Here is a 19,031-nt window from a genome sequence, read left to right on the forward strand (position 1 = left end):
CTACTTTGGTACAACATCATTGTTTTTTCACACAAAGGGGTTAAGACTGGAGCTGTGTATTCTGATGAATGAAATGAGATTGCTTTTTTCAAGGGGGGGTGAAAGGTTTGTAGTGTGGGCCAAAGGTTAAAGATTGGATTCAGTAGCAAATATTTAATCAAGCATGCACCCACATGTTTTTTTTTCTCCCCCACTTTGCAGCTATTACCATTGGGTGTGAACAACATTACCATTGATTTTTATGGACAGTCACTCATAGTGCAGAGAGAGGCTTCGGTATGGAGAAAAAATAATCTATCTCAGATCTACAGTAAAAGCTCTGTGATACAGAAAATTTGACAAAAGGCAACCTGAGAACCCATCGTCAAAAAATAAAGGAAAAATAGCACACTTTTTTCCTTGCATTTGACGTGGGTCAACAGTCTGTCTTGAGAGACTAGGCGAAAGGTTACAGTAGCTACAAGGATACATTGAATTAGGAAATTAAGAAATGGCAACAGATAATCACAATAATTAATATAATCGATAATAAAATAATAATAATCATAATAATAATTAATTTTGAATAAAAATAATTAATTCGTTTTTATTTGTTGGTACAGTATAAGGAAATATATTAGAAAAACCTTTTTTTTCCGATAGTTGCAGCCCTGCAAAGCAGAGAAAATGTTTGTTAGAGATGAGATGAGACCCACCGAAATCCCCACCATCATGTGTCAAAGTGTTTATATCTACAGTACGGGAAACCATTTACACAGGCTGCTCCTCCAACACCAGAATAAAACCTGGCACCATGGACAGGAAATCAAACGAATAACCAGGCAAAGCTAATCCTGTCAACTTGACGTCCCAATCCTCTAACAAACGTTTGAGACTGTCTGCCCAGATGTCAATTACCCAGCTCATACGGTACACCTGTGACACATTATTACGAGTTATGACTTTACATCATTATTATGACTAGCCCTTACCCGTTGTGAGATATTTGCCCCCCCCCCCCCCCCTTGTGGCCGTGGGGGGTACTGGGGGTACTGGGGGTACTGACTTTATTAGTCAATTGTAATTGACTAATAAATTAATTAATAATCATTAATGTGTCAAATCGAAAAAAGGGCTTCGTTACACCCTCCATATTCATATGGTCAATGCCTGTGTGAAAAGTGGGGGTGATTGGTGCATGCAGTAAGGAGCTATGGCAGTGTTTCTGACAGACAGACAGACACACACACAGGCAGACAGACATTGTTAGAATTATAGTATGATATATTGTCGCTGTCAGGAAGAAACGGTTGTATGTCCAAAACTGTTACTTTTCAGGAGATGGAAAAATATAACAGTGTGCCAGTGTAGTTATTATTTAGTCACAAGCTCTTGTTAATACTATTTATAAAACCCACAGACACACTTAACCACATTTCAACATAAGAACATGCAACGCTTTCATATGACAAAGTATGAAATAAGAAACAAGTGATGATAAGATGAGGCTGAGCTTCACTTCAAAGACTCCAGAGTCATCAACCCCTCCACCTATTAACCCCTCACTACACCAACATCAGTCCCCCTCAGTCCCTTCAGTAAACAAGCCTTTATGGTTCTCATAATCTGGACAGTGTGGTTGTCGGACTATGGTGTCATGACCTGTGTTTTTCCATGTTAACATCATGTCACCAGGCTTTCCACCACGGAGGATAGCCTGGAATTCGTTCCACTTGTCGGTGTAATCGTTGTTTTTTTTTTGGGGGGGGGGGGTTTCGGAAAATTTGGTTTGATCACATTGTCTTTGTTTCCCCCCACAATCAATTAGAGTTAGAAAAGTTAGAATAAAAGATGGACATACCAAGCGTTTATTATATCAAAAGAAATGAAACGATCATTATACCAAACACATTTTAAACTCATTTTGGAGGTACACACCAACAGAGGTTCATGTCGTGGGTTCCGGCTGCCTGATGACATGAAGTTATTTCCGGTCCGACCGGATCAGAAACCCGAAATCTTTATTGATTCTAGGCAAATAGTGCATATAGTTTAAAGTTTATTTTGGGGGGTCCCCAAACAGTAAACAAACCAACATACAGTATAAGTGTATAGAGGGTAACTGCACATTTCTAAAGTGACAATTTTGTAATACCAAATTGGCCAAATTGTCAAATATTACGTAAGAAATAGTTATTTTGGGAGGACGCGGCCTGAAAGGTTTGAGAATCCTTGTTCTAGTGAACAGATGGTGTTGTAGAAACACTACAGACAGAGTAATGATGACAGCAGTGATGTTTGAAACAGAGCAGCAGAACCCAGTGTGGTGACTCATTGTTGTCCAAAACACACAATGAGAAACGGACTGACCTGAATATGAAGAAATGCTTACATTATATTGCGCTCAAGAGACAAAACTCAATATTAGTTACATCACTTATGCAATTATTAAAGAGCTTAAAGAAACGTAAAACGTTTCAGTCATAGGACTTTCGTCAGTGCTGTATCTATGCATTACTGCGACCACAGGTTGCATTTACTATATGAAAATGTCCATTTCCCGTCAGTCAGTTAGTTAATGTAATTTGTTAGTTAGTCACCCCAGGCATGAATATATGTGGCCACGCCTCGTGACATCACGTGACATCAAGTGACATTATCAGGGATGGAGATGTCATCAATATTGGCCAGCAACTCTACATCTGACCTCAAACCTCAAACCCTTATATCTCCATATATGGAGCAGACCTGTTCTGACATTCCATATGTTGATGCTTCCCCATCCATCCTTCTTCTTCGATGTGTCCCTTTTGACTGATACCTGTCCATTCAAACTCTAGAAGGGCCTGCCCCAAAGTTATTAGTGCAGCCGCGCCCAGCAGCCGTCGAAAACAGGTTCTCAACAGTACACTCAAGACACTGCCCCCACTGCCACCCTTAGATCTCCAAATATGGAGCATTGGAGCTGACCTGTTCTGACATTCCATATCTTGATCTGACCTCATCAAACCCTGTACACTCGAGACACGCTCCATATATCGCCAGTACAGAATTCATTCCATGTTGATCTGACGCCCCATGCCAAAGCGCCAGCGCTCGCCCAGCAGTCTGCTGTCACCCAGACAGATGCTTGCACCTGACCGCACGTGCTCTTATGGGCGAGGTCACTTCTCGCCCTTAGGCGTCTTACTGGTTATATTATACTCTAATATACTGTATGTATGTATTATGAAGCTAATTATTTGTTCGGCCCAAAACATTTACTTTGACAACGTTTATTGTCATGATTTGTCAGGATCGCAGTTGGATTTGTCTGAGGCTTAAAGGTCTTTAAATAAATGCCATCTGAAACATCTATGGGAAAAATGAATGGGGAATTCTCTTCCGTTTTGAAAGGGGGCGGGACTGCTCTATATACAGTATATATAACTGGCCTATAACAACATGCCCTACATATAGTTTTAAGTGATTCTAGAAGTGTCCCATGGTCTGAGCCACAGTGACTTGACCCACACTTTAGTTAGTTAGTTAGTTAGTTAATGTGATAATCACCACTAACATGTCCTCTCTCTCACATGTGACAGACAGACAGCCCACAGCCAAGCTGCCCAGTGGCCACAGCCAGGCTGCCCAGTGGCCACAGCCAGGCTGCCCAGTGGCCACAGCCAGGCTGCCCAGTGGCCACAGCCAGGCTGCCCAGTGGCCACAGCCAGGCTGCCCAGTGGCCACAGCCAGGCTGCCCAGTGGCCACAGCCAGTGGCTGCCACTGGGCAGCGTGCACACGCACGCACGCTGCACGCACACACACGCTGCACGCACACGCACGCTGCACGCACGCACGCTGCACGCACGCACGCTGCACGCACGCACGCTGCACGCACGCACGCACACGCACGCTGCACGCACACGCACGCTGCACGCACGCACACAGGGGTCTACACAATCAGCGGAGGAGGTGTGATGGTATGCTACTAGTACTACCATTAGTCCATCACACCCATCCCATAGAAGTGTATATTTGTATGTCTCTAAATGTTATGATGAATTGAACATGGTGGACCCTCTTGTAAACAAGCGTAGTGCTTTATTGGTCGTCCACTCACAGTTGACAGTCTTTGTATTGAGTTGTGCTTGAAATGTACTGTAATTCTGCAAACTGTTAATAAATAATAGGCTCACTGTATGCAATACAACACAATATTACTTTTTAGTAACAGGGGAACTGGTATGTTTTTGTTAAAATAACTAAATGTTAAATAATAGCTCTATATTCTGATAGTAATCATTTGTTCAGTATCAGGGGTTCTCCCCGTCTCTCAGCTCTTTGGTGACATGAAAATATGTTTTCAATTTGGAATACCAAAAAGAGAGGAAAATGAAATTAAAAGTGAAAACAAAATAAGAGCAGACACAATTAGCTGAACTAATTTTGTGGGTTTCTCTCTCCTGATTGGATAAAATATTCTGTAACGAGCTGGAGAGACAGGATGTTACTGAATAGAAAGGATTACTATCAGAATATAGAGCTTTAACTTTTTAACCAAAATGCATCTTGTTTAATGAGAGTATACCTCAACACCATTTAACCCATGTATGGAAGTGACATCCGACCTTCCAATTAATGCAGAAGCAACCGTCACATTCTAGGCAGCACAGAGTGTGTGACCCTGACTGTCACATAACAAAAGCTTTAGTCCTGTCCTGAGTGGAGCCACAATGGAGAACTGTGACAAAGAGCTGTGACATTACTTTGTCATGATGCATGTTTACAACCATATGCCGTGTCATCAGGGAGGTGTTGGATCAGCTCCACTGATCTCATCTCCCCTCAGATTCGGCACAAATATGGGGATGAATTAATTCTACTATTATGCCACCAGGACCAGCTCAGTGGCCTTGTGGTGAGAGTGTCCGCCCTGGGACTGGGAGTCTGGGATGACGGGGTTCAATCCCCGGCTAGGTCATACGTCCTACCAAAGACACTGAAATATGGGACCCAGTGCCTCCCTGCTTGGCACTCAGCATCAAGGGTAGGATTTGGGGCAAGTCCCTGCGACGTACTAGCAACATGTCCAGGGGGAGTACTTGTACATCATGTCCAGGGGGAGTACTTGTACATGATGTCCAGGGGGTGTACTTGTACATCAACATCTCAAGAAACAGGAGATGGGCTCCTGCCCTATGGGCCTCACGGCTCGCCAAGGGTTATTATGCTACCAGCATGTGGAATGCCCTAACACCAGCCATCAAATAGTGACTCCCCATCCTCCTTCAAAACCGCCATAAAAGTTGCAATCTGCAACCGGATCAGACCACGTCTTCTAGCTTGACAAAAAAATACAAAATAAATACGCCACCTGTACATATACTTTTACTGTTCCTATGTCTTTATATGCGTCAATGAATTGAATACACAGACAGGACCACAATGGAAACAAACAAGCCCTCAGGGATGTTTGCGTTATCCTTTTATAATTATTGTATAACTGTACATTCTGTAGCTCTGTACTTTTTGCAAACTGTTAATAAAGCATTCAATCAATCAATCAATCAATCAGTGAAATTTAACACATGCATGTGAAATGTGAAACAAATGTTTTTACACATACTGCATTAGATGTGTTTTGGCCTGCTAGACTGCTACTGTATATGTTTTGATTATTACTTTAAAAAGGTTTCAAGAAGGAAGTGAAACTGCACTGAAACTGCCAGACACAAACCATTTGACTGTGAGCGTTCAGAAACAGAACCATCAGTAATTATCATACATGAAATCAACTTCTCCATTCAAAGTTATTTCTCTATTTTGTTACAAATGTAACCACTTACAGTATAGTGTCCCTATTCTAGGGCAAACATTCTGCACAAACTACAAGATCTATACAAGCTCACAAGCTCCCAATGCATCGTGTTGTGACGTGTTGTGTGAGCATGTAGGTTGGCACCAATTGTTTGCAAAGATATTTAAACAGATGGAGGGCCTAGAATATAGGCCCCTGGGGGACTACGTTAAGTGAGATTTGCCAACAAGTCGAACAATGAACACTTTCATTCCAGTCAATTGTAAACCCAGATCAACCGCATTGCCGCTCTGTTAAAGCTAACTATACTGTAGCATCGATCCATCCATCCATCCATCCATCCAGACAGATAAAACTCACCGGTTGCGACCGACAGCAACATGGTTCCTGTAGCGTTGGTCTCTCCGAGACATTTCACCTCTAAGGGAGTTAGCCGTGTTGTGACAACCAGGAAGCATGCTCACATTAGTCTAGAGCAGTGGTTCTCAACCTTTTTACACCAAGTACCACCTCAGAGTTTTTCTATCACTCCAAGTACCACCACCGCCAAACGTGCACGCGCGTGCTATTAGTGGTTATTGATGCTTTTTTGGCGGGTTTATGATGGATTTCGGGTACCTACCTACTGTTATCAAAATGATAATATGACCACCATTATAACTTATGTGAAAATATATACATATATGCACAGTTCACACAGGAGAAAAAATTATTCCTAATAAGAAATTAAGAATATTTATTTATTTTTCACAGACGTCAGCCAAAATCATGCTGTACAAAACAGGCACTTTAACTACTTTACAATGAGGAGCCATACAGGCATCCCCAGGTTTTTTGAGTTAATACATTTATCAATAGCATAGGTAGGCTATACACATTAATTCTGAATACAGGTTTTGAAACTCATTTGCCCCAATACAGCAGCTGTGTGTTTTTATGGATCTATCAATTCACATAATTTTAATATTAAGGACCCAGCCATTTGTATCTCTGGGACCCCAAATTATTATTTTCTATTTGTTTATATTGTAAAATCAATGTCAATTTAACTCTTAGTGTACAAATGGAACCTATCATTTGGCTGGGAGTGGGGACCCCTGATCCCACTTTAAAAACCGTGTAGCCTACTGTCCTACACAGCACTGTGTCTGTCCGTGACAATGTAATAGTGATGTCCGTTCTATTTAAGCATTGGTTGGCAGTTAGCACTTAAGCAGTTATTAGCATCATAGCATGGTCTGTCACATAAGTATTGACAAACAGCGGTCATATTTGTCAAACAAAACTGTTGGGGACTGTGGGGAGATATAATTTTAAGAACATGAGCATGTCGTCATGCTCAGCTGTCAGCTTGTTGCGCTGTTCCGTCTCTCTCGTCTACTAAGATGTTGATGCTAATCAATGCTAAAGATTAGCTTGCATGGAGCTAAGGCTGAAACTTTGCTGCTGTAGTTGCCACGGTGGCAAATCCATCCCTTTATTTTTTTGCACTCGGCTGTCTTTTTCGTTTTATAATATATAATACTCCCATGCGAGCAGCAGCAGTGCTGGCTAGTGGTTAGCCTAGCGCAGCCTGCGCAGTCTGCTACTGTCCATATGACTGTGTCTGTAGCAGTCTATGAACACTGCTGGAGGAATAATGGCCTGGAGTGGAGTACTGGAATGGACTGGAGTGGAGTGCTTGCAGTGCTTGGGATCGGTCATTTTCGCTGTAGTCCGATCCGATCCAGATCACGTTTTTTGGCTGATATCGACCTGATATCCGATCTGTGGATCAGATCACGGCATCCCTGATCTTTTGGGAAGATTTTCCGCGTACCACCTGGGGGGGGCTCAAGTACCACTGGTGGTACGCGTACCACAGGTTGAGAACCACTGGTCTAGAGGCACTGATCATGAACTAGGGCAGCATAGACCAACTGTCACACACTGTCACTGCCATGAATGAATGCCCATCGTGCTCTCTTTCTCTCTCTCTCTCTCTCTCTCTCTCTCTCAACCTTCCTCTCTGATTCTCTCACGCTGCAGCTGCATAGTGGGGTTACTCCCCCCACCATTTCCTGTCCTCTGCCCTCTCTCTTCCTTTGGGAGCGGTCGCGACCCTGGGATTATCACAAGCCTTTCCCTCTCCTACACTACCCTGGCCTAGCTGAAGAACATTATGACGTTGCATTATAATCTCTAGTCATTGGTATGGCATGATATTGTGTGATACCGTGATATTTTGTGATACTGATTGTCAAAAGCATTTGAAAAATGTTTTTGGTTGTTTTATGTTTTATTGTAGGTAAATGTTAAAAGGTATGCTATGATGCTGGCTGCCACAGGGACTATGATAAAATACTAATGCAGATCCCACTGTTTCATGTCCACAAAAATATAGAAAATTTACTCTGATTTAATTTATGGTGGTGTATTCTTTATTTCTTTATAATATGATACTAAAAAGGAAAAAAAGTAATATACAATATTATTTTTTCAATTAATCTGTCTGTCTTTACGGATAAACAAGCCCAAAGTAACAGCTTGAACAGATCTACAAGCTCACAATATTAAATATAAAGTTACATCTAACTTGCCTATAGACCGATTCCGTAGCGGTTTCATGGTCGCAGCCTACGTATTTCCTGTAGGCGGACTTGACGTAGCTGCGGGGATAAAACCCTCACCAGGCGCACCTCTTCCACTACAGTGAACGGCAGAGTGACTGATGTTAGTTTGCCTCAAACTTTACTCCTTTACCTGCTTTTTTACTAACACTAACATTACAAAGATGCCCAGAACATCGAGATGAACCTGTGTAGTTTATGGCTGCTCCAACAGTAGTGGCAACATAAAAAATAAAATAAAACGGAATGTCTAATATCCACCGCGGTGGCTGAGACCAGAGCCATTGAGTAATGGTTGAGACGAAGCAGGGAAAGATACATAGGCCTATCGCCAGTCTTACCCAATACCAAATCTTTCTGTTTTATGAACACAAGGCTGCTGTATTTTATACCTCATACTAAGCATTTAAAGTATGAGGTATAAAGTACACTGGCGTTATGTATCTTGCACTGCTTTGTCTCAACCATTACTCAATGGCTCTGGTCTCAGCCACCGCGGTGGATATTAGACATTCCGTTTTATTTTATTTTTTATGTTGCCACTACTGTTGGAGCAGCCATAAACTACACAGGTTCATCTCGATGTTCTGGGCATCTTTGTAATGTTAGTGTTAGTAAAAAAGCAGGTAAAGGAGTAAAGTTTGAGGCAAACTAACATCAGTCACTCTGCCGTTCACTGTAGTGGAAGAGGTGCGCCTGGTGAGGGTTTTATCCCCGCAGCTACGTCGAGTCCGCCTACAGGAAATACGTAGGCTGCGACCATGAGACCAGCTACGGAATCGGTCTATATAGTATACGTATGACTAGCTCTCAATGATGACGTAAGACATACGTATACATATACGTATACATATACATATACTATATAGACTATGTAGTTGTAAGTTGATTAGCGGTATACTGTGGTTACTTTGCACCAAAAACCGTGACAGCCGTCCCGCCATTTGATGTTTATGCAAGAAAACAGCAAATCTGTGCCTGGTTTGCTGGGACCAGATTACACAAATGACCATATTTCTTACGTCATCATTGAGAGCTAGTCATACATATACACAACACGTACTCTGGTCCCAGCAGATCAGGCACAATTTGCTATTTTATTTCTTACCGATTATGTATATAGTATACGTATGACTAGCTGTAAATGATGACGTAAGACATACGTATACATATATATTAATGCTGGGCCGTTATCGGCGTTAACGTGCTGCGTTAACGCGAGAATATTATCGCGCGTCAAAAAAATTATCGCCATTAATCTATTCTCAAAGTTGGGTCTAAGAGCTGGGTCTGCATTGACTGCATAAAGCAAGCAAACTAGGAATTTCACTTTGATAGTTTTATCTGGCGGACGCCGGAATTACTCTGTGGGAGGGAGAAGTCCTAACCTAACAGGGACAAGGTGAAATAAATTACTCTGAGAGCGGGGCGGTAACAAATCCTAACCTAACCGGACACGGGTGAAATTAATGAACAGTGCGGCGTGCCACATCAAACGTCAGCATGCAGGACTCTGTGAACCCAGGTTTGCTTCAGGGGAAATTTCTTTACAAGAAGCTTCCCAATGGAAACCTCGACAAGAACAAGGTGGTTTGCACCCTGTGCAAAGCAGAAATGGCTTACTGTAGGAGTTCTTCAAGTCTGAAGTATCACCTAACGCACAAGCATCCCTTTGCGTTGGTTGATGATAGCGAAGCTGCCGGCGGGCCAAGCACTAATATGGCTCCGGGGAAAAGTGTTCGTCAAACTACAATGTTTGAGTGCAACCGTGGCAAGCCCGTCAGCCCAACTCTATCAGCCAAGCTAACTAACCTCCTAGCTCAGTGGATTGCCATCAACTGCCGGCCTATCAGTGTGGTTGAAGATGATGGGCTCGAGCTTCTTCTCCAGGCGGCCACAGGCGACCCATCTTACAAACTACCTGCGAGACGAACTATCACAAGGAGAATCCATGACCAGTACGCCGCAGAGAAAGCTGCGAAAGATGAAAAGTTGGCCGGGGCGGCGTGTGTAGCACTGACTGGGGACCATTGGACATCTGTCAAAAACGACAACTACCTTGGCGTTACTGTACACCTCATCGATGTCAGCTGGGAACTTCACTCGTTCGCCTTAGGTACGTTATGTAATTTAAATTAATTTACCACGGTGAAGTTGGTCTCGGGCTGGATACCCAGCCATCCTGGCTGAATATCCAACCTGAAACCAACCCCACCGCGGCATGTAATATTGCTAATTCAGCCTAACATTTACACAGCTTTAGCTAACGTTATCAGGGATCGATTGATTGATTTTACCACCAGCCAACATTATACGTTTGCTAGCTAGCCCCAACAACGCCAGCCTGCTAATTGTAAGTCTCCTATTAATAGCAAACTTATTCTGATCTACTTTGTCTCTCCTATAACGTCAGGTGTGATTAAAACGGAGGAGCGCCACTTTGCAGAAGCTTGTGCCAGACAGTTTCTCGACGTCGCTAATCAGTGGGGCATAGCTGAAAAAATCACCACCATTGGAACCGACAGCGCTCCCAACATGATAGCAGCAGGGAGAATATTACCATTTGAGCACTTGCCCTGCGTTGCTCATCTTGTACAGAGGGCCGTTGTAATGTCACTTCGGGATGGTGGTTTTGATGGTGTACTGGCCAAGTGTCGAAAAGTGGTCGGACATTTCAAACACAGTCCGGCTAACTCAGACGAGCTGAATGCCCAGCAAGCATCCCTTGAACAAGACCAGGAGTCACTCGTGCAAGACGTTCCAACACGCTGGAATTCAACCCTAGCGATGATCACACGTTTGAGGCGCAACAGAGACGCAGTGCACGCAACGCTGGCTCAGCAGACCCACAAGCTGGCCCTCCCAACACATGCTGAATATGAGAAGTTGGCAAAGCTGGAGAAACTGCTGGAGCCATGCAAGTAAGTGTGTGTTGTGCTGTGCTCTATGTGTGTGTGTGTGTGTGTGTGTGTGTGTGTGTGTGTGTGTGTGTGTGTGTACACTGCTGTGTGTGTGTGTGTGTGTGTGTGTGTGTGTGTGTGTGTGTGCACACTGCTCTGTGTGTGTGTGTGTGTGGCTGTGTGTGTGCACAGTGCACACTGCTCTGTGTGTGTGTGGCTGTGTGTGTGTGCACAGTGCACACTGCTCTGTGTGTGTGTGTGGCTGTGTGTGTGCACAGTGCACACTGCTCTGTGTGTGTGTGGCTGTGTGTGTGCACAGTGCACACTGCTCTGTGTGTGTGTGGCTGTGTGTGTGTGCACAGTGCACACTGCTCTGTGTGTGTGTGTGGCTGTGTGTGTGCACAGTGCACACTGCTCTGTGTGTGTGTGGCTGTGTGTGTGTGCACAGTGCACACTGCTGTGTGTGTGTGTGTGTGTGTGTGTGTGTGTGTGTGTGTGTGTGTGTGTGTGTGTGTGTGTGTGTGTGTGTGTGTGTGTGTGTGTGTGTGTGTGTGTGTGTGTGTGTGTGTGTGTGTGTGTGTGTGTGTGTGTGGCTGTGCTGTGTTTGGGGCTGTGCTGTCTGTGTGTGGCCGTGCTGTGTTTGGGGCTGTGATGTCTGTGTGCAACTGTGTGTGTGTGTACTGTCCTCTGTGTGCTATGCTCTGTGTGTGTGTGTATGTGTGTGTGCGCGTGTGTCCTGCTGTGACATTGTGGCGTCGTTTTTGGTGTCAATTCACCCCTCTTAATGTGTGTGTGTGTGTGTGTGTGTGTGTGTGTGTAGGTACGTCACTGAGCTCCTTGGTGGGGAAAAGTATGTCTCCTGCTCTGTCGTTTTACCTGCCCTGTGTCATCTCCTGCGAGCAATGAAGATCTCTGATGATGATCCTGCCTACATTGTGCGCTTCAAGACTGCCTTCATCAAAGACCTCAACCAGCGGAGGGAGAAAACAAACCTGGAATGGCTGAAGGTATGTGACACGTACTGACCAGAAGATAACTGTATTGGCTGACCATTATAGACTGTTAAGCCAGAAGATTGATAAATGGATAGATGAATGAGTCATGAAGAAATATGGAGGATTTTGAAAGTTACATTTTCTTCCATCAATCTTTATTTTATTTTTCATCAAAAGGTGGCCACTGCTCTGGACCCACGCTTCAAAGATCTCAAATGCCTGCCCAGAGCAGAGAGGGAGCCAGTGTGGGGAAAGCTGAGTGACTTGGTGAGGGCAGAAGAACCTGCTCTGCAGCCGCCCAGGGAGGAGAACCCTGAGCCACCTCAAAAGAAGACAGCCCTACTGCTGATGGGATCAGAGTCAGAGTCAGAAGACGAGATACCAGTAGTAGACAATGTTGTAGAGAGGTACAAGGTAGAGCCCAGTGCCAGTTTAGATCAGTGTCCACTGAAGTGGTGGTCAGAGCACACTGCTGTTTATGGTAAGATGGCCCACATTGCCCAGAAGTACTTGGGGACTCCTGCCACAACTGTCCCATGCGAGAGACTGTTCTCTTTAGCAGGCCACATTGTACAGAAAAAAAGATCTAGTTTGTCACCAGACAATGTGAACAAGCTGGTGTGTCTGAGTGACTGGTGGAAGAAGGAGAGGTAGAGGTTGGACTCAAATCATGTACAGTAGGAGAGGGAATAGGAAGCCCCAGTACTGATGAGGTACAGTAGGAGAGGGAATAGGAAACCCCAGTACCGATGGAGGTACAGTAGGAGAGGGAATAGGAAACCCCAGTACTGATGAGGTACAGTAGGAGAGGGAATAGGAAGCCCCAGGGTTGGGATTGGGACGCCCCACACTGGAGGTGAGTGACTGGTGGAAGAGGTAGAGGTAGAGGTTGGACTCAAGTCATGTCACAAAGCTACTGACTGTAAACAGTTCTTCATCACCTCTAGGTTTACAGTTTAATTAATGTCATATCCCAGAAAAGGGGGTTGTTCTTGCACCCACTGTTCCAAATTGCCTGTATGGTAACGTGTTTATGGTTATTCGTGTTTAACTGAATAAACAATGTATAACACACGTACATCGTATTGAACATTATTATATTTTCATTACCAATTATGATAGGGCTCCTGGTCTAATGGGCCACGTGGCCCGTTCAAGGATTTACTTCTGGTCATTATTTAGGTAGCGCACACATATTTTCAATGCCTTCGGCAGTTCAAATGAGCCATTTTAATCTAGATTAATCTAGATTAACTCCAGAATTACAGTGAGATTAATCTAGATTAAAAAAATTAATCTATGCCCACCACTAATATATATACTATAAAGTGTGTAGTTATAAGTTGATTAGCGGTATACTGTGGTTACTTTGCGCCAAAAACCGTGACAGCTGTCCCACCATTTGATGTTTATGCAAGAAAACAGCAAATCTGTGCCTGGTTTGCTGGGACCAGATTACACAAATGACCATATTTCTTACTTCATCATTAAGAGCTAGTCATACATATACACACCATGTACTCTGGTCCCAGCAGATCAGGCACAGTTTGCTATTTTATTTTTACTGATTATGTATATAGTATACGTATGACTAGCTCTAAATGATGACGTAAGACATACGTATACATATACTATATAGAGTATGTAGTTGTAAGTTGATTAGCGGTATACTGTGGTTACTTTGCGCCAAAAACCATGACAGCCGTCCCGCCATTTGATGTTTATGCAAGAAAACAGCAAATCTGTGCCTGGTTTGCTGGGACCAGATTACACAAATTACCATATTTCTTACGTCATCATTGAGAGCTAGTCATACATATACACAACACGTACGGTACTCTGTTCCCAGCAGATCAGGCACAATTTGCTATTTTATTTTATACTGATTATGTATATAGTATACGTATGACTAGCTGTAAATGATGACGTAGGACATACGTATACATATACTATATAGAGTGTGTAGTTGTAAGTTGATTAGCGGTATACTGTGGTTACTTTGTGCCAAAAACCGTGACAGCTGTCCCGCCATTTGATGTTTATGCAAGAAAACAGCAAATCTGTGCCTGGTTTGCTGGGACCAGATTACACAAATGACCATATTTCTTACGTCATCATTGAGAGCTAGTCATACATATACACAACACGTACTCTGTTCCCAGCAGATCAGGCACAATTTGCTATTTTATTTTATACTGATTATGTATATAGTATACGTATGACTAGCTGTAAATGATGACGTAGGACATACGTATACATATACATATACTATATAGAGTGTGTAGTTGTAAGTTGATTAGCGGTATACTGTGGTTACTTTGTGCCAAAAACCGTGACAGCTGTCCCGCCATTTGATGTTTATGCAAGAAAACAGCAAATTTGCTATTTTATTTTATACTGATTATGTATATAGTATACGTATGACTAGCTCTAAATGATGACGTAAGAAATATGGTCATTTGTGGTCATTTGGTCCCAGCAAAACAGGCACAGATTTGATGTTTTTCTGCATAAACATCGAATGGCGGGACAGCTGTCACGGCGGAAGAGACCGGGCGGAATTATTACTTGCGCGCTCTGCTTGCGCAAGTAATGATAACAACAACAATAATAATAACAACACTAATAACAGTACAGTACAGTACAGTACAGTACAGTACAGTACAGTACAGTACAGTACAGTACAGTACAGTACAGAGGACAACATTACAGTACAGTGCAATACTAAGGAGTGCAGTACAATACTAAGGAGTGCAGTACAGTACAAAGGGGTAAGTACAGCACTCGCATCGCCCTCCCGCTGTTGCCTTCTTCCCATTTGCCATGCATCGAGGATGTGCTAGGATGAGCGGGCCGCAGGCCCGCGAAATTCTAGTTACCTTAATAAACATGGTCATGAATACTTTCTGCTTTAAAAATAAATAAATAATTTAACCTTTATTTAACCAGTAAAATCACATTGAGACTGCGTCTCTTTTACAGCACTTCCAGTCACTAGTTTAAAGTCTCATTTCTAATGTCATAATATTCTTTTTGGAAAATTATGGTCCCATTTATTTAAAAAATGACCATAATGTCGCGTATGTTCTGAGGGGCGTGGCCACCGTTACAGTCTATGAACGGGATCCCCCACCCACTCGAGTCAAAATAAAAACCAACGAAGAAGAAGGGGGGAAGTCCCGCCTCGTTGTCAGGGCCAGCCAATGGCTCAGCTGGGCCTAAACGGATCTAGAAAGATGGCGACTTACAATTCAAGGACTGACAGGCTTCATTTTACGTCCATATCAGACCCGGAGAACGCTTTGTCCAAATCTTTTTACAGTCTATGGTCCTGACTAGTAGAACCCAATCATAAACATACCCTGCTTCATCATGAAAAGATTAAAGAAAATAATAAATGGGACTGTAATTTACAAAAACTGATATCATGCTGTGGGAAGAAGACTTGACACTAGTGATATGAAAAGCTTTACTAAGGTAATCAGACAAAGTGGAAGTCGCGTCAAGTCACCATTAACTCCAATGGAATATAAATATTTTTTAGCCGGAGGAGGGGAATCAGCGATACCTTCTGGGCCATTAATGAGAACATTTTTATGACTTCCGTATTGGCTTCATTTCCAAGAGTGTATGCTTGCCGCCTGGTTAAAGAAAGACAGATTTTTTGGAGTTTGCATGTTCTCCCCGTGTCCCCGGCCTAAAGGAATAACGTGTTCCTTCCACGCGCTACGTCCGGCCGGGGAAATTCCCCAGGTGAAAAGAAGCAGCTCACTTCCAGAGCCTGCGGCATCTCCGGTGTCACTTCTACAGCCTGCGGCACCTCCGGTGTCACTTCCAGAGCCTGCGGCACCTCCGGTGTCACTTCTACAGCCTGCGGCACTTCCGGTGTCACTTCCAGAGCCTGCGGCACCTCCGGTGTCACTTCCAAAGCTTGCAGCATGCCTGCCGTCGGCCCATGTGTCCTCTGCCTTGTCTCGGCCTCCGGGTCGTCCACCGGACGACGTTTTGACTGCCTCGTCTCGTCCTCCCAGCCGACCTCCAGACAGCGCCTACTTCGCCTCGTCTCGGCCTCCCGGCCGACCTCCAGATGGCGCCTCCTTCGCCTCGTCTCGGCCTCCCGGCCGGTCTCCAGACGTAAGCTGCTCAGCCCGGGTCCATCCTCCAGGCCGTCCACCTGAGGTTCAGGTTCCCGGACCCCTTTGCTCTGGTGCCATGACACAGTATCCCTCCTCCAGACCCCCTCCACCCACCCTGCTCGTTCCTGGTTTGGGTCATGGGTCGTCTGGAATCCGCCCCTTGAGGGGAGGGTACTGTCATGGTTTGAGTCTTCCCCTGTCTGTATTTCCTCTTCGGCCACTCTGCCTCATTCCTTGCTAGAAGATAACCATTGTTACATGTGTGCATTCCTGTTCTCTGTATTTTCCTAGTGTTCTTGGATTATTTTACTAGTTTGGATTTTGACCTCCTGCCTGTTTTTGGACTCTGTTATTCTGCCTGCCCCTTTGGATTTGTTTGCCTGTTTTGGACAGCTTTCTTGGTTTTGACCTCTGCCTGCTGTACTTCGTTGTAAGCCTATTCCCTTGGTTTTGATCACTATTAAACTCCTGAACTTACTCTGCCTGTGTTGCCTGCACTTGGGTTCCATTTTGATACACATCGTGACATCCTGACGGGCTGGTTCAGATTGGAAGGACACAGCAGGCGTCTGGGTGAGGTTTTCACCTGAGCATCTTCTTTAAGCCAATTATTCAACACAATCCCTCACGTTGGACACCAACAGCTTTTTTGAAGTGTGCGTTTTCTCTTTTGATATACTTTGTCCTTGGTTTGTCCTATAGGCAGCAGCCTCAGCCAGCATGCTGACACCGAAAGTGAACTTCTCTTTTCTAGTGCAAGGTTCTTCATCAGGGGGTCATCAGAGTTACTACAGGGGAGGGAGCTGCCAAATATTTGTGTGATAAAAACTAACATAAGTGATGAGTGTGATCAGAACTAACCCTTTTTTTACATTAAACCCCATAGTATCCATATTCTGGGACGAATGTGTGTGAAAAAGGGAGGCTCTGAGGGGGAATAAACTTATAGAGTATGTGTACGTACAGTACATATAAATCTCAGTAAACAGCTACGCAGTTTGTTATATACAGAAAGATTTTTGGCTTTAAAAATGTCTCAGTTCCTTTTGGAAATACCTGCGAAAATAACGAGTGAAAGTGTCTCAGGTGTTTTCACATCCTTCAAATGCACCAAACTCAGTTCTCTAAAGTGGATCAAAAAGTGGATCAACAGAAAAGCTTGTGTTTGCATCGACATTGTCAGTACAGTTCTGTTCAACATCTACTCTGATAGGGTCCCCGAGTCCTCTTTCTTTCTTTTTTAGGCATGGCAAAGGCGATCTGTCTATGGCAATCCTAGAGGGCTAAAGTACAATTCTAAAAGGATGCTTTTGTGTTCAACACACACGATGCATAGTAATGTACAGCAGTGGTTCTCCAACGTCCCTCCTGAGGAATCTGCATCGGATCCCCTACTTTTCTCCCTCTACCCTAAATCTCTTCGCCAATTATTTTGTCGAATGTTGGCCTATACATGCCCAGAATAGAGATGCTAGGGTTCATTTAAGTGCACCATACCGTGGAGGAGTGGACTAGTAGCACATCAATAATAAAACATAATATTATGCGCACAGAAAAAACTGAGTCACGGCCTGAGTCCACAGCAGAAAACGCCCCACGTCTCTGTTGCTATGCAGAGTTTGGCTGCAGGTAGAAAACTGCTGAATCACAGAAGCTGTTTGCAGAGAACATAGCACTCATACAGCTCAATGTGATAGTACAACATATGAATATTGACTAGGTGCATACCCTGTTCTATGCTACCTTCAATTTAAATGTATATATAATGTAACTTTGCCCTGTGTTTACAAAACAATACAATAAATACGTGTTTTCTTTACCCATCATTTCTCTCTACAGCTGCTGAAGTATTGTGGTGGTGTTTACCTGCAGAAACACAGTGCACTCTTGCTGTATTTACTCTGTATGCTGTATGTACTCTTGCAAAATACAGCGAGAGGGCTGTGTATTTCTGCAGGTAAACACCACCACACACTACTCCAGGGGCTGATGGCGGTGGTAATAGAGGGAAACAAGAAGAAGTGCTCCTTGGGGCACAGGTGTTTTTGTGCAATAATAAGTCGTCTGGTGGTTGTATACCGGGGAAATAAAAATACATTTAATATATAAGACGTAACAATGTATTCATAATGTGTAGTAGTGCACATACAAAGTTGTACACAGATCAGTGCAGTTATAGGTGTAAACATTTCAGTTGCATTTCGTCCTCTGCCTGGTGGAAATGTGTGTGCACTGTGCATAATTGCATGTAAATCACATGCTGTATTAATGATTTGAGGCATTTTGTTCAAAATGGACCAATCCTACAAAGTTTGGAAGGCAATCTTAGCCAATCGAGATGGAATATGGGAAAGTGGACAGATGCTTGTTGATCTCATTACTATGGAGATAGTGTACACCGTGATGTATGGATAAAATATGTACGAGTAATGTAGAGAAATGTGTTTTACCAAAATCGGCCTCATGGTGTTGCTATAACCGGCAAATGTAACATTTCTTCCTCGGCCTAGTGGTAATGTGTGTGCATAATTTCACGGAAATCGCACGCTGTGTTAATGATTTGAGGCATTTTGTTGGAAGTGGACAAATCCTGCAAAGTTTGGAAGGCAAT

The 19,031-nt window shown here is 43.7% G+C and overlaps 2 protein-coding genes across 3 annotated transcripts in view; one reads left to right on the plus strand and one right to left on the minus strand.

Annotated features, from left to right (window-relative positions):
* LOC310864972 (LIM domain kinase 1-like) overlaps positions 1-19,031 on the minus strand; it is a 97,738-nt gene that overhangs the window by 59,953 nt on the left and 18,754 nt on the right. Inside the window, exon 1 of one of the 2 annotated variants that reach the window (XM_083773884.1) lies at positions 6,141-6,217. The exons of the other annotated variant lie outside the window; for it this stretch is intronic. Within the exon in view, the coding sequence (XP_083630010.1) occupies positions 6,141-6,193 (53 nt within the window). The 5' untranslated portion in view covers positions 6,194-6,217. Of the gene's footprint in view, positions 1-6,140; positions 6,218-19,031 lie in introns of those variants that run through there. 2 annotated transcript variants of the gene reach the window in all.
* On the plus strand, positions 9,690-13,002 carry LOC310864974 (E3 SUMO-protein ligase ZBED1-like). Its single transcript, XM_083773887.1, has 4 exons — positions 9,690-10,505; positions 10,803-11,310; positions 12,110-12,296; positions 12,462-13,002. The coding sequence occupies exons 1-4, from the start codon at positions 9,893-9,895 to the stop codon at positions 12,936-12,938; spliced, it is 1,785 nt and encodes a 594-aa protein (XP_083630013.1). The 5' UTR covers positions 9,690-9,892; the 3' UTR covers positions 12,939-13,002.

Source organism: Protomyctophum parallelum (assembly GCF_964188405.1).
Source record: "Protomyctophum parallelum genome assembly, chromosome: 9".
Lineage (NCBI taxonomy): Eukaryota > Metazoa > Chordata > Actinopteri > Myctophiformes > Myctophidae > Protomyctophum > Protomyctophum parallelum.